The sequence below is a fragment of the Chiloscyllium plagiosum genome, unplaced genomic scaffold (genome assembly GCF_037043375.1).
Source record: "Chiloscyllium plagiosum isolate Xiang-an unplaced genomic scaffold, Cpla_swu_hap1 HiC_scaffold_35, whole genome shotgun sequence".
Lineage (NCBI taxonomy): Eukaryota > Metazoa > Chordata > Chondrichthyes > Orectolobiformes > Hemiscylliidae > Chiloscyllium > Chiloscyllium plagiosum.
Genome location: NW_028270173.1, coordinates 7952099 through 7976074, shown reverse-complemented (window position 1 = coordinate 7976074; position 23976 = coordinate 7952099). Strand labels below are relative to the sequence as shown.

The window sequence follows — 23976 nt, the reverse complement described above, 5'->3', positions numbered from 1 at the left end:
ATATGTGATGTCTTATCAAATGTCTCCTGAAAATCCAAATATATTACATCCCTATATTTTCTCCCATCTATCCTGCTTAATACCTTCTCAAAGATTTTGAGTGAAGTTGTCAGACATAATTTCACCTTCACAAAAGGGTTGGTTTTGCTGGAAACAACCAACAGGACCTGGGGTTGTGGGGGTGAGTAATGTACCATGCAAAATTGTTCAACTCAGTGTAACTGCAAGGTACCAAGGCAGAAGATGAGCTTGTGGTGAGCTTCATTGGAGCACTGCAGCAGGCCTGAGATGGAAATTTCAGCATGGAAACATGGGGGGAGCTGTGTTGAATTGGCAGGCACCTGGAAGTTCAAGATCATCTTTATGGTCGGAGAGTAGGTGTTCAGCAATGCTCTGGGTATACTCTGCTCTGGGTATACTGTGAATAGTTCTGTTTTATCAGGAGAAATATATGCTGGTGTTGGAGGCAGTCCAAAGAAGGTTCACTAGGGCTATTCCAGGGATTGACAGACTATATCACGAGGAGTGGTTGAGGAGAGTGGGACGATACTGGAAATTAGAAATGAAAACAGAAGTTGCTGGAAATGCTCAGCTGTCCTGGCAGCATCTGTGGAGAGAAATCTGAGTGAACATTTTGGGTCAAGTGACCCTTCCTCAGAACAATTCAACTGGGAAGAATAAGGTTTCCACTTGATGAAGTTTGTAAAGTATGGATGGGTTTGACAGGGAGCCAGGTTTATCTATGATAATGGGGCAGTGTCAGCTGACCCGTAGGAGATGTTACATCACAAGACTGTTCAACCTGATGATGTCAGTAAATCCCTGAGGTGTACAGGGCACTGCTACAACTGGTCATTGTGATGTCATCACCATGAACATCGAGGGGATTGGCCAGTAATCATGTGATTACCACATCAAAAGTGTGTGCAGTATCTTGGTCGGACAACTTCCCAAAGCTAATGTAATCAATGTTATCGATTATGAAATGAATAAAGTATCAACTCTTTGTTTGTAATTAAATCAGAGTTTGTGCATCAGCCTGACCAGTGGACCTGTCCCCTGTATTTGCTTGAATAGAACCATTGAAACTAAGAACGGAGCCTCAAGTGGTCTGTGAGAAAATCAAAGAGTGATCAACCTCTGATCAACCTCCCCCTTCTTCAGCCACTGGAGACAGGGAGACTGATCGTGGAGGTTCATTTCCAGACATTTTGTCACCCTACTCGGTACGGTGGCACAGTGGTTAGCACTGCTGCCTCACAGCGCCAGAGACCCGGGTTCATTTCCCGCCTCAGGCGACTGACTGTGTGGAGTAAGCACGTTCTCCCCGTGTCTGCGTGGGTTTCCTCCGGGTGCTCCGGTTTCCTCCCACAGTCCAAAGATGTGCAGGTTAGGTGAATTGGCCATGCTAAATTGCCCGTAGTGTTAGGTAAGGGGTAAGTGTAGGGGTATGGGTGGGTTGCGCTTCGGCGGGGCGGTGTGGACTTGTTGGGCCGAAGGGCCTGTTTCCACACTGTAAGTAATCTAATCTAATCTAATCTTCAGTGGGCCTCAGGCAAAGCAGTGTACATGATTCCTGCTTTCTATTTATATGTTTGGGTTAGTTTGGTTTGGTGATGTCATTTCTTGTGGTGATGTAATTTCCTGTTCTTTTTCTCAGGGGTGGGAGATGGGTCTAACTCGATGTGTTTGTTGATGGAGTTCCAGTTGGAATGCCATGCTTCTAGGAATCCTCGTGCATTTCTCTGTTTGGCTTGTCCTAAGATGGAAGTATTGTCCCAGTCGAAGTGGTGTCCTTCCTTATCTGTATGTGAGGATACTAGTGACAGAGGATCATGTTGTTTTGTGGCTAGTTGGTGTTCATGTATCCTGGTGGCGAGTTTTCTGCCTGTTTGTCCAATGTAGCATTTGTTACAATCCTTGCATGGTATTTTGTAAATGACATTAGTTTTGCTTGTTGTCTATATAGGGTCTTTCAAGTTCATTAGCTGCTGTTTTAGTGTGTTGGTGGGTTTGTGGGCTACCATGTTGTCGAGGGGTCTGAGTAGTCTGGCAGTCTTTTCCGAGATGTCTTTGATGTAGGGGTAAGTGGCTAGGGTTTCTGGATGTGTTTTGTCTGCTTGGGTTTGTTGCTGAGAAATTGGCGGACTGTGTTCATTGGCTATCCATTCTTTTTGAATACACGATATAGGTGATTTTCCTCTGCTCTGCCGTAGTTCCTCTGTGCTGCAGTGTGTGTTGGCTCATTGAAGTGACGTTCTGATGCAGATAAGGAAGAACATCACTTTGACTGGGACAACACATCGAGTTAGCAGCCATCTACTATTCCCTGAGAAAAAGAACAGGAAATGACATCACCACAAGAAATGACATCACCAACCCAAAGAAACCCAAACATATAAATAGAAAGCAGGAATTGCCTGAGGCCCACAACTTACATGTTACCTGGTAGGTTGATGAAAAGTCTGGAAATGAGCCTCCCAGCTCAGCGAGCAAACCTACATCCAGAATCTCAACCTGAGCTACAAATCTTCTCAAAACTCGTACAGAGCAGTGTCTGAGAGTTCCTGTCTTGGTGAAGGTTTGGGATTGAACAGTCACAGCTGACCAGCTGAAGACGATATTTCACATTCGGGAGACTTCTGCATCACTGTCTAGGCAAGCATTTATTGTCCAACCCTAATTATCCTGGAGGCTGCTCATTAACCCATTGTCGTCCATGTAGGGGAGGGTCACCCACTGGGCAGTTAGGAGAGGATTTCCAGCATTTTGGCCCAATTCAGCATGGTATATGGCATACAGGACAATTTGCAAGTGATGGTGTTTCTGTCTATCTGCTCTCCTTACCCTTCCAGTCAGTTCAGGTTACATAATTAGAAGTTGCTCTCTGAGGAGGCTTGGTGAGTTTTCTCACACTTTTTAAAAAATTGTTCACATTTCTGCAACTGTGTGTCAGTGATGCAGGGAGTGAATGTTAGAGGTATTAGACGGAGTGCCATTCAAGCAGCATGTTTTGTCCTGGATCGTGTTGAGCTTCTTCAGTACAATTGGGGCTGCAGTCATCCAGGCAAGTGGAGAGACCTCTATTATTTGCCAAATCTCTGCCTTATAGATGGAGGACTAGTAACTGAGGAGTCAGTAGGTGAGTTGCTGGCTGCAGACATTTCACTCTCTGACCTGCTCTTGTAGCTATAGTGTGTGTTTGGCAGGTGAGTTCAGTTTCCGGTCAATGGTAACCTCCAGGATGTTGCAAGTGGAGGATGCAGTGATGAATGGAATTGTTACTGAACATCAAGTGTTGATGGTTACGTTCTCTCTTGTTGGAAACGGTCATTGCCTGGCACTCGTGTGGCACGAATGTTACTTGTCACTTGTCAGCTCAAAGCTGAACAGCTGGACAGAGTCATGGCCTCATTGTATTTGAACATGGATTGTTTCAGGATCTGAGAGGTTGGAAATGGTGCTGTTATTGTGCAATCATCAGTGAATATCTCATCACCTCCACCGTGACCTTATGACGGAGGGAAGTCCATTCATGAAGCAGCTGAAGATGCTTAGGCCGAGCCATTACTCTGACAAACACCTCCAGAAATGTCCGGGAGCTGAGATGGTTGATCTTGAACAATCACAACCATCTTCCCTTGTGTTCAGTATGACTCAAAAAAGTAGAGAGATTTCCACTGATTCCTATTAACTACAGTTTTGCTCATTACAGACTTTGATATTTGCATGAACAAAAATACAAGTTATACAATATAAATCAGGCCAAAAGAGGAACTTATCTGAGCTTTACCAGGGTGAGTGGCTTCCTGCATTTCTTTCCGTACAAGAAAAGGGAAGAGGCTGCAGACTGTTTCAGTGGAGATGGTACCATCTGTTAGTGAGAGTACATAACCGTTGTCACTGATCCTGTACATATTAAACATTAATTGATTAGAAATTTAGCACAAACACTTTCCTGAGTAATTTCACCAACTTGCACTGAGTTTCAGTAAAGTGCATGTCCTACCTTCTCTTCCGAGATGCCTCCTCCTGAAATAAACAAAACACAATCTGAGTTGACAGAGACTGACTGTCTACATCCAGAAAGCAGCAATAACACTCACATTGTTACAAGCTGCTGAGAATTGCCAATTCTGATTGTTGCAGGCATCGAATAGAAAGAGGATGTGACACCAAGGATATTGAAGACCAGAAGAATAAATACAAAATTTGAACAATTACAAAGGATTGAAAGAAACATTAATATATTTTAATGGATAAAAATCTGACTTTGATATTTAAAATTACAATAAAGAAAGGGATTGATTCCATAGATTCAGTAAAGATATTTTCACTTCTAAGGAATCTAAACATGTGAGTCTGTGAACATCATCCAGTTATAAATAATTCGAATAAATCCAATAAATAAATACAGAACCTGTCAAAAACCAGGCGTGAGGCCTTCAGATTCAGGAGACCTACTCAAATACAAGGAATCCAAGTATGACCTTCGCAGAGCCATTAAGCCAGCCAAGGACCAACACCGATCTGAACCAGAGACCCAGACTGACACCCGGCGACTATGGCAAGGACTGATTGACATCACAGGTTCTAAAAAGAGTCAGTGCAAGATAGCAGACGATGACATATCCCTCCCAGATCGTCTCAACATCTTCCATGCTCGCTTTGACCAAAATTTCAGTGGAGAGAAGTCCAAATGAACCTATCCAAACAGCCACTGCATCAGAGGTTAGATCAGCTTTCCTTCCTGTGAATTCAATGAAAGCAATAGGACTAGACGGAGTACCAGGCCTTGCACTCAAAGCATGCACAGATCAACTGGCAGAGATCTTCTCGGACATCTTCAACCTCTCCTGTAGCAGGCCACTGTCCCTGCCTGTTTCAAGAGGGCCAACATCATCCCTGTATCTAAGAAGGCTCATGCAGCATGTCTCAATGACTACCACCCAGTGGCCCTAACTTTGGTGGTCATGTCATTAATCAACTCCACCCTCCACACTACTCTTGACCCACTCCAATTTGCCTATTGGACCAATAGATCCATGTCAGACGCCATATCAGTGTCCTTCACTCCTCCCTAGAACATCTTGACACCAAGAACAGCTACATAAGAATCCTACTCATTGACTACAGTTCAGCTTTCAACACTATTATCCCCTCGAGACTGATTTACTAAACTTAGTGATCTCGACCAAAGCCCCACTCTCTGCAAGTGTATCCTCAGTTTCCTGACCCACAGGTCATAATCAGTGAAGATTGGGAACAATATTTCATCCTCACTAACACTCAACACTGGAGTCCCCCCAATGGTGTGTACTCAGCCCCCTACTGTACTCACTGTATATATTGACTGTGTCACCAAATACCAGACTAATGCCATTTACAAGTTCGATGATGACACCATTACAGTCAGTTGACTCTCAGATGGCGACGAAACAGATTACAGATGGGAGGTGGAAGACCTAGAAAAATGATGCACTGAGAACAACCTAGCTCTCAATGCCGGAAAACCAAGGAACTTATTATTGACTTTCGGTGGGATGTTATTCATGCCTCCCCAGCACATTAACAGCACAGATGTGGAACGAGTGGAGAGTGTCAAGCTCCTGGGAGTGGTCATCCACAACAAACTTTCTTGGACTCTTCAAGTGGACGCACTGGTTACAAAGGCCCAATAACATCTCTTCTTCCTCAGGCAGCTGAGGAAATTTGGCATGACAGCAAATACCCTTGCCAATTTTTGTAAGTGTGCCATGGAGAGCATTCTGTCTGGATGTATCACTATCTGGTATGGCAACTGTACCATTCAAGATTGGAGACAGTTACAGAGAGTGGTGAACTTGGCCCGGATAATCACAAAGGCCAACCTCCCATCTATGGAATCCATCTACCAGGCCCGCTGTCAAGGAAAGGCCGCCAGCATTCTCAAAGATCCATCCCACCCTGGCAATGTTTTCCTACAACCTCTACCATTGGGGAGAAGGTACAGAATCCTGAACACACGCACCAGCCGGTTTTGCAACAGTTTCTCCCTTACTGTTGTTAGAATACTAAATGGACTCACAAACTCTTAACATTCGCCTGTACCTGTATTTTTGTTTTTGTTGCTGTTTGCCTATTATTTACTATGTGACTTAACTCTGTGATCTGCCTGTATTGCTTGCAACACAAAGCTTTTCACTGTGCCTCGGTGCACGTGACAATAAATTCATTTCAATTCAATTCCATGGGGAATTCAGGAGAAATGTCTTGATCAAGAAAGTGATGAGAATGTGGAACCCACAGTCACACAGTGTGATTGAGACAAATATATTGACTAGGAAAGTGGAGAACCTCATGTTGCAGAAAGCAGCAGAGGGAGATAGTGATGGAGGATGGGTGTCTCTTTCACTGAACTAAACTGAAACATAATCCCTCACCTTTAGAAATATCACTCCGTCTGTTTGTTCCAATTGTTTTTCCAAGTTTGAGAGTTTCTGCTGAAGAGAATTTAAATTCTTTTGAATTTCACAAAGATTTTGCTCCATTGCTTTGAGAATGTTTTCCTCTTGTTCCCTGAGATCTCGGAGTAAACTCTGCTCTTTCTCAGTCAGCATCTGGTGCATTTTAGTGAACTCGGATTTGATGTGAGTTTGCAGACTGCTGTATTCCTCCTGTCAGGGGAAATATAAAAACAATATGTTTCTGCAAAAAAAAAAATAAATGAACAAATCAAATGTTTAAGCTGAACCCGGGGAGATTTTACCTGAATTTGGGAAATCTTCTGTTTCTGCTCCCGCTCCATTTCTAGAGCTGCTGATTTTTTCTCTGTGAGAGAATCCAAGGAAGATTTCACCCGATCCTGGGATTGGGAGAGAAAATCAGAAAATAAAAGTGTTAGACCATGAAAATGTGATGAAATAATCAGAGGATGGAATCTGTTTCCTTTTACCTTGTAGATTCCAACAGCTTCTTGAACCGGGATGAAGTTGTGAGATTTGTGTTCCCGGGAATCTCTACAAACCAGACACATCAATTTCTTGTCAGTTTCGCAAAACAGCTTCAGTTCTTCCTGATGTTCCTCACAGTGATGGTTACTTTCCTTCTCTTGTGGGTTCACATTTAATGTTCGAGCTATCTCGGCCAGATTCGCTAAGGCCTGGCTGCCTCTGAGGTTTCTGTCCGGAAACTCCTGTCTACATTCCGGGCAGGAGTTTATCTCTTGCTTTTCCCAACTCTGGTTGATACAGGAGCAGCAGAAGTTGTGTTCGCAATCCAGTGAAACCGGATCAGTGAAGAAATCCTGACAAATGGGACAGATTACCTCCTCGGTCAAACTCTGGACCTGCTGTCTGGAAGCCATGTTCACCCTCAGCACTTCCTGATTCAAACCCCTTTCAGTTTTGCTGTCCCTGCACTGCTGAACACATTCAGCTCAGGCAGCACCGAGATGGTGATAGTTCATACAGGGCTTCCTTTCTGTATCCACCGGCACCTTCCATCGTGGTGTCTCGGACTAATTCGCCGTCGGCTGGATGTGACTGGAGCAGCTCCCTCGGGTAAACTTTCTCCAAGATGGAATTAAATGGCACTTGAAAGCGACGCGATTTCTGTTGAGAAAACTTTGCGATGTCTCACCTTTGACCATTTAGAGAAAGGAAGAGGATGGCAGCTTCCGGAACAAGCTTACAACATCAGTGAGAAATTACAATTGCAGCATTTCGGAAACAGTCACCGGGTGAAGAATGTTTTAATCTGAAATCATTTCTTCACTTCCCCATACATGGAGAAAACAGGACCCCTTGCTAACGTTGGGAATGTTTTAATGTTAGATCACAGACACAATGAGGGAATGAAATTCTGGAGGAAAGTTGTGAAAGAAAATGCATTTACAGAAAATGTGAGAGAAAGTGCCCAGCAAGAGGCTACTCAGCCGGTCACTGATGGAGAAACTGGAAAAGTGAGTGCCAGTGTCACCCCATCTTCCCCCCTTTTGGGATGTGGCCCTGTAAGGTGGGGTACATTTCCCTGTATGTTTAAACCTTGAGGGTTTTTGCCCCCATTCCGTTTTCAGGAAATGAGTAACAGACCCCAACCCCCCAACACTGAGCGGAAAATATTCTCCCTACATTCTCTCCCACTGATCTCTGTTGGTACATAACTCACTGAAAGAAAATTATGTTGTATTTTTGGTGGTGGTTTCTCAGCTTTTAAATATACATTGTGTATTGTTAAGCTCCTGGCCCTCCCATCAAGTGTTTGGTCCTGGCAAAACCATGTGAATGACATTCATTTTATCACATTATCGTTTCAACACCGGCTTTCTGTCCACTTCCCTCTGGTGAGTGTAGTGCTTATGGAAATATAGGCATCTCCATTATTTTTACTGCAAAATTCAGGAGGAGATGGTGGGACTATGACTGGACCAGTAATCCCGACTGCTCATCGGGTCATGCAGCTTGAAAATAACTTGTCCATGCTGACCAGATATCCTGGACTGATCTGGTCCCATTTGGCAGCATTTGGGCCATGTCTGTCTAAACGCTTCCTATTCAGGTACATATCCAAATGCCTTTTAAATGGTATGATTGTGCCAGCCTCCACCACATCCTTTGACAGCTTGTTCTGTACACACACCACCCTCTGTATGAGGGGATTGCCCCTCAGGCCCCTTTTGAATCTTCCCCCTCTCACCCTGCACCTATGCCCTTTAGTTTTGGAATCCCCTACCCTGGCTATCCACCCCCTCCGTGCTCCTCTGGAGGGTTGCCCCTCAGCCTCTGCTGCTCCAGGGAGGGAAGACCCAGCCTGTCTCTGTGGCTCAGGACCTCCACTCTCAGCAACATCCCTGTGAAGCTTTTCTGAACCATTTCAACTTTAGCAGCATCTTTCCTACAGCAGGGCAACCAAAGTGGAGTGCAATATTCTCAAAATGGTCTCACCAATGTCCTGATGGGGATCTGGGTTCAAATCTCACGAGAATATCAATTCAAGTCATAAATCAGGAGTATGAAGCTTGTCTTAGTCATGGTCACCCATCTGGCTTCACTAATGTCCTTGAGGGGACCAATCTGCCATCCTTACCTTCCATGTGACTCCAGACCCACAGCGATATGGTTGGCTCTTCATTGCCGTCTGAAATGGCTGAGCAAGTCACTCAGTTCAAGGTCAATTAGGAATGGGATGGGCAATAAATGCTGGTTAATTTCTTGTGAAATTTTTAAAACATAATGTGCTGATTAGATTAAAAACTAATAATGGGAGACAGTGGGAAGGCTGACCATAGTCAGATTTCGTATCCATCAGTTCCAAGCTGATGTGTTGAAGGATGTTGAGGGAAGTAATGGTGGAGATTGGAGAGACACTGTCTGTAACTTTCCAATCCTTTCAAACAGTGGTGACAGACAACTGGAGATTTGCAAATGATACACCGTGGATTCAAAAGAGAATGAATGCAGCAATTGCATGCTAGCGTAAACTCAGTGGTGTGAAAACTTCTAAAGACAAGGGGGCAAGGAACTTCAGCTGCATGGAGAGATTGGAGAAGTTGGGAGTATTTCTCTGGGAGAAGAGGAGCTAAAGAGGAGATTTGATGGGGTTTTGAAAATCATGATTTTGGTCAGAGTTGATGGGGAATATTGAGAACAGAACACAGATTTACATAATTGATAAAATAAATGAACAAGAAACCTTTTACACTATGGTTTTGGTTCACAGCGGTTCAGCAAAGCAGGTTATCTGAGGGTACAATGGCATCTTGATCACTGGGGCAGTGGGTTGGGGAATGGCAGATGGAGTTTAATTCAGATAAATGTGAGGTGTTGCATTTTGATAAGACAAACCAGGGCAGGATTTAAACAGTTAATTGTAGGGTCTGGGGACGTGTTGCTAAACAGGGAGGGCAGGGTTGTGGGGGCTGGAGGTGGGATGGTACACAGTTCCTTCAAAGTGGTGTCACAGGTAGACAATGGTGAAGGCAGTGTTTGGTATATTTGCCTTCATCGGTCAATTCATTGAGTACAGGAGTTAGGATGTCATGTCACAGCTGTACAAGACATTGGTATGGCCACATCTGGAGGCTGCCATAGGAAGGATGGTATTAACCTGGAAATGGTGCAAAAACAATTAAAATGAAACTGGAAATGTTGAGTTTTAAGGAGAGGCTGGATCGATGCAGAATATAGGAGGCTGAGGGGTGACTTTATGGATGGTCTTAAACTGGAAATGATGCAAAAAAGAATTCCAAGAAGATCGGAAGGTTTGGTATCAGAGAGATTGGATAGACTAAGGCTTTTTCTCCTGGAGCATGGGAGGCTAAGGAGTGACCTTATGGTAGTGTATAAAATAGGGTGAAGAGACAAGGTCTGTCTCCACAGGAGGGAAATCCAAAACAAGAGAGAATTGGTTTAAGATGAGAAGATAATGGTTCAAAAGAGACCCGAGGGGCAAATCTTTCTCACAGAGGGGGGTTCATTTCTGGAAACAGTTGACAGAGGAAGTGATAAACGCAGGTACAATTACAATATTAAAAAGACATTTGGACAGCTACATGGGGAGGTAAGGTTTAGAGGGATATTGGCCAAACGCAGACAAATGGGACGAGTACGGTTTAAGAAACCTGGTCAGCATGTACCAGTTCCATGCTGTATGACTCTACATTCCCTCAGGGCATTCACTGCAATCCTCAAGGAGTTATTGGCTGCCCTAACTCCCCCACCCCCCCCAATCTGAGAGGCAGAGACAGCCTCCAGAGCACAATGAGGAATAAACAGTGTTAGAGCAGCGACAGGGAATCCCTGAAGCCAGGAGACAGGAGGGAATGATTTGGAGGCGCCAGTGTTGGACTGGTGTGCACAAAGTTAAAAATCATACAACACCAGGTTATAGCCCAACAGGTTTACTTGGAAGCACTAGATTTTGGAGTGCTGCTCTTTCATCAGGATGGGAGGGAAGGTCAGTTTGGAGTTGGGGGTGGGTGGAGAGAGGATGGGAAGGGGTGGGGATACTGTCCTGGGAGTGACTGGCAGCCTGCTGCTCTCCTTCATATCCTTCAGTCCCAAAGCAGCCCCAGACACGGATGGCCAAGTTGTGTTTGACTTTGTGGGAAACATAAGCTGAAACATATTGTCCAGCGCCTCCACACCTCTCCCTTACAATCCACCAGGGTCCTCTCAATCCTCACTTTGGGAGTCACTGCACAGAACTGAAGAGCCTCATCCCTGGTCCCATTCTGGGAAATCTCCCCTTGTACCATCCCTTCGGCCTTGGCATCCTTCCAAAAGGGCAGGCCCAGAATTGGCTGCAGCTTGGGCAGGAATCTTGTCAGTGCCATTTCCACCATTTCTCCAGGCTCACTGCTGGGTTTCAAACTGGGCACATGACAACAATTCTCCCTCAGATTGTATCTCCTTCTCCTGGAGGTGGGGCAGGGGGAGGGTCTGATAGGACATGAGTTCTCCATGACACCCAGTCTTCTTCACTTTAATGGGCACTGCATTTTCCCAGAGAGTGGTGGGAATGTGGGACTCACTGCCACATGGAATCATTGAGGGGAATAGCATTGATGTATTTCCGGGCAAACTGGAGAATCCCGTGAGGGAGATGTTGATGGGTTTTAATGAGCAGAGGTTGGAGGAGGCTCTTGTGGAATAGAAACATGAATACAGATGTGTTGGGCTGAATGGCCAGTGTCTGTGCTGTCAGTAACACAGAATAATCTGTCCGCGATCTCCCTCCCCTCAGTTACTTTGTGCCAGCTGCTGTCTCCCCATCACGGTTGTGCCTGAGAGCAGATCCCTCAGTCCAGGCTGGGGCCCCTCTCTGCTCTGCATGGCTCAGTATCGCAGCAGTCGGTATATTGACCCACTGAGCAATCAGGGCCACACATGAGGAGCTCAAAAACCAAACTGTGATCAAGGCGCAGGAACTGATCCAATCAGCACAGAGACAGGGAGAGAGAGACCCTGATCATCTCCGCTGTCTCGAGAAATAAACAACAATGGAACCTCAAGGATCTGCTGTGATTCTGGGAGCCCCAATAGATCTGGAAATGAGGAGAGAATTGAGTTGTCCAGAATTATTCTGACACTGAGCTGTTTATACTTGCATTAAAATGCCAACATGTTTCAAAATATCATGGGCTCAGGGACAGGAGAGCAGGGAATCGGCTGAAGATGTTCCAGAAGGGATGGGATAAGGGGAATGGGGCAAATTCACAAGTGGAGTCATGTTCTTTGGGGACAACATCGACTTAAAGGTGTGAGGAATTTTTCTATTTTGTGTATCGGTCAAGATCTATCTTTGTTGTTCAATGTATCTGATAATAATAATAAATCCCCAGATTAGGGTCAGTGTTAGATTGCCAGTTGAGTGCTATTAATCCAATGGGATGCCTCACCTCTTTGTACCTGGTCCAGGTTTACTCTCCTTTGGCCCTCCTGGAGTCTGTAGGCATGGCAGGGTTGATTTTGTTGAAGGTTTCCTGTGTCGTCTCATTCTCTATTAGTTGATTGGTTCATTGGTTTCACATGTGCCTCCATTAGAGCCACCCCATCTAACAGTATCTTCACTGTTCTTTTACCTCCCCCAGCTTGTTCCATCCGAGCTTGAAGATTATTGCTGGGCTGGCGACGATAGGGTGTTCCGGTGGAGTGACTTTGTTGAACTCAGTATAATCTTTATCTTGAACTCAGTATAATCTCAGTAGACTTTGAGAGGCTGTACAGGGAGGTGGCCACTCCTCAGAGACAGGATAAGGACAGCTGGGTTACAGTCAGGGGGAAGAAAGGGAATCGACAGTCAGAGCAGGGATCCCCTGGGGCCGTTCCCCTCAGCAATAAGTATACCGTTTTGGATACTGCTGGTGGGAACGACCTACCAGGGGAAAACCATAAGTGTTAGGTCTCTGGCACTGAGGTTCAGAAGGGAAGTGGGGAGAATAGAAAAGCGCTAGTGGTAGGGGACTCAATAGTTAGACGGATTCAGGAATGGGACTCCCGGAAGATATTTTGCCTCCCTGGTGCCAGGGTCCAGAATGTTGCCGATCGAGTTTACAGGATTCTGAAGGGGGAGGGTGAGCAGCCAGAAATCGTGGTACATATTGGCACCAATGATATAACCAGGAAAGGGATGGAGAATCTGAAAAGTGACTACAGAGAGTTAGGTTGGAAGCTGAAGAGAGGACGAGTAGAGTAGTGATCTTGGATTTGATACCGGTGCCACGAGATAGTGAGGTGAGGAGCAGTCAGCGAGTGCAGCTTAACATGTGGCTGCGAGGCTGGTGCAGGAGGGAGGCCTTCAGATACCTCGACCATTTGGATACCTTCTGGGGAAGGAGGGACCTGTACATGAAAGATAGGTTACACCTGAACTGGAGGGGCACAAATGTCCTGGCTGGGAGATTTGCTCGTGTGGTTCAGGAGGGTTGAAACTAGTTTGGCAGCGGGGTGGGAATCAAAGCCGTGGATCTGAGAGGGGGGCAGTTGCAGATGGGACAGTGATAGGATGTAGTGAATCTTTTGGGAAGGTTTCTCACGCGATGAAACAAAGGGAACAGTTAAAGTGTGTCTGCTTTAACGCAAGGAGTGTCAGAAATAAGAGTGACAAACTTTGGGCATGGATCAGTGCTTGGGGCTATGATGTTGTGGCCATAACGGAGACGTGGATATCACAGGGGCAGGAATGGTTGCTTGATGTTCCAGGGTTTAGAACACTTAAAAAAAACAGGGAGGGTGGAAAAAGAGGTGGCGGGGGGGGGGGGGGGAGGGGGGTGTAGCATTGCTAATCAGAGAGGACATCACAGCTACAGAAACGAAGGTTGTTGAGGAAGGTTTGTCTACTGAGTCAGTATGGGTGGAAGTTAGGAACAGTAAGGGAACAGCCACTGCATTGGGGGTTTTCTACAGACCACCTAATAGCAGAAGAGAGATTGAAGATCTCAAAGGTGGGCAGATTCTGGAAAAATGCAAAAGTAGCAGGGTTGTTGTTATGGGTGATTTCAACTTTCCCAATATCGACTGGAAACTCCTAAGTGCAGATGGTTTGGATGGAACTGGTTTTGTCAGGTGTGTTCAGGAGGGTTTCCTTACTCAGTATGTAGACAAGCCGAGGAGGGGAGAGGCCATTTTGGATTTGGTGCTTGGCAACGAGCCAGGACAGGTGTCAGATTTCTTGGTGGGAGAACACTTTGGTGATAGTGATCACAGCTATCTCACATTTACCATAGCCTAGGAGAGGGAAAGGAGCAGTTACCGAGGGAAGATATTTAATTGGGGAAAAGGAAATTATGACGCTATCAGACAGGAGTTGGGAAGTACAGACTGGGAGCAATTGTCCCACAGAAAGGGCACAGCAGACTTGTGGAGACTGTTTAAGGAGCAGTTGTTGCAAGTGATGCACAAATTTGTTCCTCTGAGACAGGTAAGAAAGGGTGAGATTAAGGAGCCTTGGATGACGAAAACAGAGGAGCTTCTCGTCAAAAGGAAGAAGACAGCTTACATAAGGTGGAGGAAGCAAGGACCTAGCACAGCTTTAGAGGATTACAGGCTTGTTAGAACGGAGCTCAGAAATGGGGCACGACAAAGGCTTGGCAAGAAGGATTAGGGAGAACCCAAAGGTGTTTTACTCAAACATGAGGAATATGAGAATGATCAGGGAGAAGGTAGTGCTGATCAGGGATAGCATAGGGAACTTGTGCATGGAGTCTGAGCAGATAGGGGAAGCCCTAAATGAGTTTTTTGCTTTGGTTTTCACTAAGGAAAGGGACCTTGTTGTGAATGAGAACTTTGAGGAGCTGGGGAACAGGCTTGAACAGATCAAGATTGATGAAGTTGATGTGCTGGAAATTTTGGCAAACATTAAGATTGATAAGTCCCCAGGGCCAGACCGGATTTATCCCAGGCTGCTCCGGGAAGAGAGAAAGGAGGTTGCTAAGCCGCTGGTGAGGATATTTACCTCCTGACTCTCTACAGGAGTCGTACCGGAGGATTGGAAGGAGGCGAATGTTGTTCCTCTTTTTAAGAAGGGTAATAGGGAAATTGCTGGCAATTACAGACCAGTCAGCCTTACGTCTGTGGTCAGCAGAGTTTTAGAAAGAATTCTGAGGGATAGGATTTATGACTGTTTGGCAAAACATAGTGTGATTAAAGGCAGTCAGCATGGCTTTGTGAGGGGCAGGTAATGCCTCACAAATTGTATTGAGCTCTGTGAGGAGGTGACAAGACAGGTTAACAAAGGCTGAGCAGTGGATGTGGTATATGTGGACTTCAGCAAGGCATTTGATAAGATTCCCCATGGTAGGCTCATTCATAAAGTCAGGAAGTATGGGATACAGGGAGATTTGGCTATCTGGATTCAGAATTGGTTGGCTGACAGAAGGCAGAGAGTGTTGTAGATGGAAAGTATTCTGCCTGGAAGACAGTGTTGAGTGGGGTCCTGCAGGGCTCTGTTTTTGGGCCTCTGCTCTTTGCAGTTTATATAAATGACTTGATTGAGGAAGTTGAGGGGTGGGTTAGTAAATTTGCAGATGACACAAAGGTTGGAGATGTCGTTGATAGTATTGAGGGCTATTGCAGGCTGCAGCGTGACATAAACAGGATGCAGAGCTGGGCTGAGAAATGGCAGATGGAGTTCAACCTGGATAAATGCAAAATGATGCATTTTGGAACGTCAAACTCAAATGTTGAATGTAGGATTAAAGACAGGGTTCTTGGCAGTGTGGAGGAACAGAGGGATCTTGGTGTTCAAGTATATAGATCGCTCAAAGTTGCCACCCAAGTAGATAGGGTTGTTAAGAAAGTATATGGCGTTTTGGCTATCATTAACAGGGGATCGAGTTTAAGAACTGCGAGGTTTTGCTGCAGCTCTAGAAGTCCCTAGTGAGACCACACTTTGGGTCCAATTCTGGTCGCCTTACTATAGGAAAGATACAGAGGCTTTGAGTGGTTTCAACTATCCTTGATCCTTTAGTCAATTAATTTCTTATGCCTGTATCACAAAAATCACGTGGTCCCCAATCTAGTTCCTTTTTTACTGTCATAGTCATTATTTGTTTATAGGTGGAGCGGGATTGCACGTGAGCCGGTCTCAAAGAGGTAAAAACAAAAACTGCAGATGCTGGAAACCAGATTCTGGATCAGTGGTGCTGGAAGAGCACAGCAGTTCAGGCAGCATCCAACGAGCAGCGAAATCGACGTTTCGGGCAAAAGCCCTTCATCAGGTCTCAAAGATCCACAAACCCCTCCAGAAGCTGTAGTTTGAAGGGAAGAGGATAAAGGAGAGTTTGGGTCCTTAACTCCATGTTTACGGAGTCTGGGTCCTTACCTCCGTGGTTATGGACTCCAGGCCCTTTCCTCCATAGCTATGGCGGGGGCTGTCTGAGTGTCTTGGCAGGCTGCTCGTGGGACTGAGGATACTTGAGATTAATAACCACAGCCTGCTGGGAATGACCCACACTGAAGCAGTCCGCATTTTGAGAGGAATTGGAGATACCTTAACAATGCAGGTCTGTGATGACTTCGACCCTCAGGCAGACCCCACCATAACCACGGAGGTAAGGACCCAGAGACCGTGACCACGGAGGTAAGGACCCAGAGACCGTGACCACATGTCACAGATCTGCAACATTATCTTCTATTCCCAGATGCTGCCTGACCTGCTGAGCAATTACAACCTTCTCTCATTTTATTTTAATGTCCAGCATCTGCAATAGTTCAGGTTTGAGGCAGAGCCACTGACTCGCTATGATCCTGCCTGAATGAGATTTGCCCGCAGTACCGGTATATGCCAGTTGGTGGCAGTCCTATACCACGGAGAACATTGCCGTTTCGCAATCACAGCGCCGCCTGTAGCCCGCAATACCGCTCCCCGCCTGAAGGTGGTAGTATTGCAGCCATTGTTATTCAACTGGGATTAAACTGGTCAAAGGACTCTCTGAACCTGGGCAAATGGAGACCTTGGGACCATTGGTACTGTCACCGAAAATGCTGGAGATTGCAGCAGATTGAATGCAGCTGGACTGGCAGCATCTGTGGAGAGATAAATAGAATTTGAGTCCAGAAAATCTTTCTGGAAAATTGAGTTATTTTATGTTGATGACAGAGGGGGAACGAGTGGAACAGATTGTGATAGAGGCCAGAGCAAAAGACGACAAAGGGAATGTTGGAGAGGGAAAGAGTAATCGTGGGTCAAAGGATGAGGGGAGAGGAGGACTGAGGGGATAGTGGAGGGGCAGAGGAAAATAGGGGGAGGGGAGCAGTGGATCTTGGAAGAGGTGAGTAATGAAGAGAGGGTATGTAGAGGGAGTGTGGAGTCAGAGCAAACTGAGGGGATTGGAGGTAGATTGGAGAATATGGAGGAGGGGATGGGTTGATGAGGAGGCTGAGGATGGAGGAGGAGCTAGATTGAAGAAGAGAACAGTGTAGAGGAGGGAGATTGTGGACAAAGAATATGAGGAGAGGAAGGTCGGGGGGAATGGTGGAGGAGAATGAGTGGAGTGAAAGGGAGGGAGAGTGGACAGAGATGCCATGGAGTGAGAAAGCAGCACCCTGACATTCGGATAAATGGTTTTGAAAAGGACTCTGCAGTTTACAGGAAATTTAGTTAACATTAAGTTAAAAATGTTGTGACTCACCATTTGGCTCTGGATTATTCATTCTCTGTTTTGCCCTTCTGTATCAATTTAAATCTGGTAAATACTGTCATTGACTCCTTGTCTTTTATTAAATCCTGGCCTTGGGTGGCAGTATCTCTGAGAGTCTCACTCAGTGGAGTTCACTCCTTAAATCCCCCATCACTCATGTTTGACAGACTTCTTTGGACAACTGGTTAATTCATCACTATTAATATTTTTCTCCCAATCTCTGTATCCTCTTCTCCAATGCCCCACGTTATCTGTGCTCACTGAATTCTGGTTTCTTACACATGCCACATTTTCATCACTCTGCCATTGACCACTCTCCCCTTTGTCAGTTAATCCGTGATCTGGAATATCCTCTTTCTTCCTACATCACTTCCCTTCCGACAACTTTGACAGGTTTTAGTCCCAGTATGTGTCTTGGTGATTCCAATTCTAACCTCACCATCTTTCTGTCAGCCATCCCGGGCCTTTCAATGCCCTGAAGAATTTTGACAATCGCAGAACTTTAGAACAATAGCCCCACCTTGTGCTGGAAGGATGGTGATGAAGGTCTTTTCAGTCTTGAGCCAGATCATTGGACAAGTGTATGGACGTACATGGAATAGTGTAGGTTCGATGGGCTTCAGATTGGTATGACAGGTTGCCGCAACATCGAGGGCCGAAGGGCCTGTACTGCACTGTAATGTTCTATGTTCTAGATCCCACACCTCAGTTCACGCATCCTCAACAATGGGAGAGGAGTATACGCTGAAAATTACCTACCTTTGGGTGATTTGCTCTCCAAACAGAAGAATGTTCTGCTGACTTAGGCCTGAGGGCTTTTTGGTCCAGTCATACAGAGTCCAGCTTGATCAGGCCTCACCTAGAGGACTTGACACCCCAGAAAAGATAGAATAATTACTGACAGAGTGCAAAGTCACCTGACATGGAGTCAAGGAAAGAACATAGGAAAATAGGAACAAACCATACTCCTGTCCCGGAGCAGCATTATGTACAAGGGGGCCTTCACAAATTCACCAAAGTTCCTCAGACAGCACCTTCCAAACCCATGACCACTTCCATCTAGAGCGACAAGGGCAGCAGATATATTGTATCACCACCCTCTGCCAGTTGCCTTCCAAACTACTCATCATCCTGACTTGGAAATAATGCCATTTTTTCACTGCCACTCCCTGAAACCCCCTCCTAAACAGTATTGGGGGTGTGGGGTGGGGATTTACTAATAGCACATGGACTGCAGTGGTTCAAGAAGGCAGCTCACTACCACCTTCTCAAGGAGTAATGAGGGACAAGTAATAAATGATTCCTAAGAAGGGCTTATGCCCGAAATGTCGATTCTCCTGTCCCCTGGATGCTGCCTGACCTGCTGCGCTGTTCCAGCAACACATTTTAAGCTCTGATCTCCAGCATCTGCAGACCTCACTTTCTCCTAATAAATTATAGCCCAGCCAGTGACACCCACGTCCCATGAGTGAGTTTAAAAAAGGAGACCATTCAGCCCATTGAGCTTGTCCTGCCATCCAGTATGAGCATGGCTGATTGAATACTTCAATGCCTTTTACCCATCACATGTATGCCACTGGCAATCAGCAATCTATCAGTCTCTGCCTTAACCATACTCAGAGAGAGAGAGCTTTCACAGCCCTCTGTGGTACAGAATTCGAAAGGTTCACAACCCTCTGAGTAAAAGCAAATTTGCCTCATCTCAGACCAAAGTGGCATCTTCCTTATTTGTAAATTATGCCCATGGTTTTATACTCCCAACCAGGGAAACACCTCACCTGCACCCATCCTGCCTGTCCCTTTCAGTATCCTCACCAAGCAGAACAATTTAACTTTGTAGGTTTCAATCACCTCGCTGCTCATTCTTTGAATCTCAGGAGAATACAAACCCAGTTTTCCCAATCCCTTTTCATCAGGCAGTTCCACTCCCCCAGGGACAAGTGTGGTGAATGTTCATTACTCAGTGGCAGTACAATCTTCCCTGAGATAAAGAGACCAAAACTGCACACAATACTCCATGTAGAGTCTAACCAAGCTCCTGTACAAGTGAGGCGAGACTTCACTCCTCCTGTACCTGAATCCTCCTGTGGTAACAGTCCACGAGCCTTCCAAATTCCTTGCTGTAGCTGTGTATCAGCCCTCCATGACCTTTCAACACCAACCTCCAGGTCCCTTTGAACATCCACCCTTTCCAAGCCTTTACCATTTAAAAAATTCTCTGCACCTCTGTCCCTCTTCCCAAAGTGACTAACCTCATGTTTTTAAATCTTAGAGCTAATGCCTTTGGGAACACAATTTTTCACACAATGAGGAATGGGAATCTCAAAATATCTTTTCTCCACTGTCCTTGGAGCAGATTCAGAGCTGTCAACACTGAATTGGATAGCTCGTTTTGGGAGGTTGGGGAGCAAGAGATGTGGAGCAGAGGCCGGTAAATGGATTAGAATTACAAATTGATGGGCTGAATGGTCTCTTCACCTTCTGAACGTTGCTAGGCATTTTCTTTCTTACTATTCTTTCTGGGATGTGGGCATTGCCAGCTAAGGCTGCCACAGGGCTGGCTAAGTCCAGAATTTATTGGCCAGCCCTGGGGAAGGTGGTGGTGATCAATCTTCAAGAATGGCTACAGGATCTCTGTCATTGCCTCCACCTGCAAAAGCTTCCAGGACTTCCGCAATCCTTTCTTTCTGGGTTCATTATCATCCCTGTTTTTTAACTGTTCCACCATTAGCAGCTCTGCCTTCAGCTGCCTGGGTCTCCAGTACTGGAGTCTCCTTACACCTCCCCACTTCTCTCTCTTCTCCCTTAAGGTATTCCTGAAATCCCACCTGTCTAACTAATCTCACTCTTTCCTTTCCTAATAAATCCTTAGATGGAATTGCAAACCTTTCTTTTCATTCATACTATTCTTGACACCTATTTTGCATCTCAATCACTCATTTATCACAATCAACACTGACGTTGTCTTTTGCTCTTCACACTTTCCCCACTTGTTCCACTTGCTCCTTGTCAGCATTTGAGAATGCGTTAAAAAACAATCATAGTCGAGAAGAAGAGTCATTCTGAAGAATTCATATTGGACTCTGAAGAGTCAACCGTATTATTCTCTCCTCAGTTGCTGCCAGGCCTGCTGAGTCTCCCCTGCGATTCCTGTTGTGTTTCGGATTTCCAGCAGCCTCAGTATATATTTGCTCTGTATGCTCTCTTGCATAATTGCTTCTGCGGAGTGTTTTGGGATGTTCTGTCGCATTAACGGTGCTACACAAATGCAGCGGTTGCTGTTTTGGTGCAGTGAATTCTCTGAATTCCGACTGGATCCTATTGGAGCTTTTCAAGGTTAAATCGCTGTGCTTGGCGAGTGCTGCTGTGCGGAGCTGGAGGAAGTGATATTTAATGTTGCGTCTCGGCACTCGGCCTGCAGTCAGGACAAGGTTCGGGCTCATTAATCCCAGGCAAGTCACTGGTGCAGCGTGAGCAATGGCGCCTAGCGCTCTGCGACTCCTCCCCTCCTGCAAACCATGACATTGCAACGTGCTGCCAGCCGCCCATTGAGAATGTTAACCCTCAGAGATGCTCTGTCTGCTCCACAGCTCGCCAACGCCAGGGCGTCATGCTGTGGCTGCGCAATGCCATTGGCTGATCGAAACGGCAGCCCCTTCCTCCGTTTGCTCACTGGAAGCAGAGCCCTGTTCAGAGCCCACCCAGAGCAAAGTCCCTCCTGCATTCTGTCTCAGGATGGGACCCAGAGTATACAGGGGAAAGTTTCTGTGCTGATCGTGCGAAACAGCTTGTAGTTTACGGCCTTCTGGGCTTAATATTGAGTTCAACACCTTCAGATTGTGAACCCACTCCCATTCCATCCCTTTTAACGCTTGTTGTTATAATCTCTGTCACCGCGTCCTCTCTCCCCATCCCAATGGGGCTGTCTGTTCTCTCCAGCCTGGCAGTGAGACACATTGGTGTGCCATTCTCACATTCCCATCACTGAATCTGAACAATCAACATCCTTCCTCCCCCACTATTGCATAAATGCTGCCCCATCCACACTTCACATCAGCTCTGAGACATAGTCATCCAGACTTGAAACATTAACTTGCTTTCTCTTCGTGGATGCTGTCTGACCCATTGTGATCTCCAGCACTTTTTGTTGTCCGTGTCCTTCTATTCCCAGACAGTTCATGGGTCTACCTAAATGCCTCTTAAACACCTGCCTCTACCACATCCCCTGGCAGTGTGTTCCAGGCACCTACCACCTTCTGTGTGAAAAACATGCCTTGTACATTCCTTTAAACATCCCCTCCCCCCCCCCCCCCCCACCTTTATCTTTGGAAAGCAATCTAACCTCCTTATCGCTAATATGCTCCAATCCAGGTAACATCTCAATAAATCTCTTTTGCACCCTCTCTAAAACCTCCAAATCCTTGTTATTGTGTCGTGACTAGAGCTACAAATATGGCCTAACTAAAGTTTTATACAGCTGCAACATGACTTTTATACTCAATACTCCATCCAAAAAATATGTTGTACACCTTCTTTACAACTTTATCCACTTGAGTTACCACTTTCAGGGAGCTATGGATTTGCTTCCCAAGATCCCACTGTATGTCAATGCTCCCTTTTACCGTATTTCCTCAAGCAATTGACCTCCCGAAATGCATCGCCTCACACATGTCTGAATTAAAATCTCCATCTGTCATTTCTCTGCCCAACTTTCCAACTGATCTATATCTTGCTATATCCTTTGACAATCTTCCTTACTATCCACAACTCCTGTAATTTTCATGTTGTCTACAAAACTACTCAGCAGAACACCAACATTTTTATCTAAATCATTTATATATACGTATAGAAGAAACAACAGAGGTCCCAGCACTGATCCTTACAGAACACCACCGGTCACGAAGCTCCAATCAGTAAAATACCCTTCCATAAGTATCCACTGTCTTCTATGACCAAGCCAATTTTCTATCCAACTTATCAGTTCATTGTGGATCCCATGTGACTTAATCTTCTGAACCAGCCTACCATGAGGGACCTTGTCAAATGCTTTCTTAAAGTCCATGTAGACAACTGACCTAGCCTCATCAATCATCTTTGTCACTCCCTCAAAACCCCAATGAAATTTGTGAGACAGGATCACTCCCAGACAAAGCCATGCTGACTGTCCCTAATAATTTTATTCTTTTCCAAATGCGAGTAAATCTTGTTTCTCAGAATCTTATCCAATAATTTCCCTACCACTGATGCTAAATGGCCTATATTTTCCTGGATTATCCTTGTTGCCTTTCTTAAAAGAAACAAACGACATTGGCTAGTCTCCAGTCTTCTCGAACCCTGCTTTTGACTAAAGAGATTATAAAGATCTCTGTTGATACCCCAGCCATCTCCTCCCTTGCTTCCCTCAGTATCCTGGGATTGATCCCAGTAGGCACTGCAATCTTATCTACCTTAATGTTTTTCTAGACACTGGACACCTCCTCCTTTTTAAAATTGACATGCTCTAGACTATGAACATACCCCCTCCCTAATCTTACCTTCATCCATATCCTTGGTGAATACTGATGTGAAGTACTTGTTAATGACCTCTCAGCTTCCTGTGGGTCCATAAATTCCCTCAATTGTCACTGAGTAGACCGACCTTTTCCCTAGCTAGGCTTTTGCCCCTAATAAAAATAGTACAAAATGCCTTGAAATTCTCTTTAATCCTACTTGCCAAGTACTTGATGAAAAATCCTGAGTGAGCAAATAGTTGCACTGGTAACCAATGTTAGATCATCAGCCCAACCCTTAATGTGGTTTATCTGTGAGAAGGGACACACATTCAGAGACTGGTACCAGTTCTCAGCAATAAAGATAAATACATATTCAGGTCTTGTGCCTGTTGTGAGTCACCCAGGAGATTGGGAATCTAAGGGTATCCTATAATTTTTGCAATCTGAGTTAACCTACCAATTAATCTGCCACTCTTTTGCCCATTTTATGAATTGTTACAACCATTTTAAATTTGCTAATCTTGCATTCAGTGCAAGAAATAAATGCCAATGTGTCCGTCTTCCCATTTACAGTCAAGGCAAGTTAGTGCCATATTTCTCCCGCAGCTTGGTGTGCCCTCTGGAGAGGCACTGGCTTTGATCACATTGATAGTCCAAGTGTGGCAGCAATGGTTTGTTCGAGTTGCTTGCAGCTCACTACGTTAAATTTGTTCACTCTGAATTGGACAGATCCTATTGGTTGTACCTGATAATGGAGAGGGTTTTTGGGGCAGTGAGGAGAGTCGGAGCAGAGGACAAAACCTCTCAACTTCTCGGGTGGCTGTCAACCAAGTCAACACCGGACCCTTTACCTCTGAATTTGTT

The 23976-nt window shown here is 45.5% G+C and overlaps 1 protein-coding gene across 4 annotated transcripts in view; it reads right to left on the bottom strand.

Moving 5' to 3' along the window:
* The window catches only part of LOC122541564 (nuclear factor 7, brain-like), a 36936-nt gene extending 15785 nt beyond the window's left edge, over window positions 1–21151 (bottom strand). The window contains exons 1-7 of one of the 4 annotated variants that reach the window (XM_087979199.1): window positions 18380–21151; window positions 12380–17006; window positions 6935–7592; window positions 6749–6844; window positions 6423–6656; window positions 4010–4032; window positions 3794–3909 (exon numbers count right to left, since the gene is read on the bottom strand). In XM_087979199.1, coding sequence (XP_087835325.1) covers window positions 3794–3909; window positions 4010–4032; window positions 6423–6656; window positions 6749–6844; window positions 6935–7345 — 880 coding nt within the window. In that variant the 5' untranslated portion in view covers window positions 7346–7592; window positions 12380–17006; window positions 18380–21151. Of the gene's footprint in view, window positions 1–3789; window positions 3910–4009; window positions 4033–6422; window positions 6657–6748; window positions 6845–6934; window positions 7593–12379; window positions 17007–18379 lie in introns of all 4 variants that reach the window. The other 3 variants (XM_087979198.1, XM_087979200.1, XM_087979201.1) reach the window with 3 other exon arrangements.
* Window positions 21152–23976: the final 2825 nt, after the last annotated feature.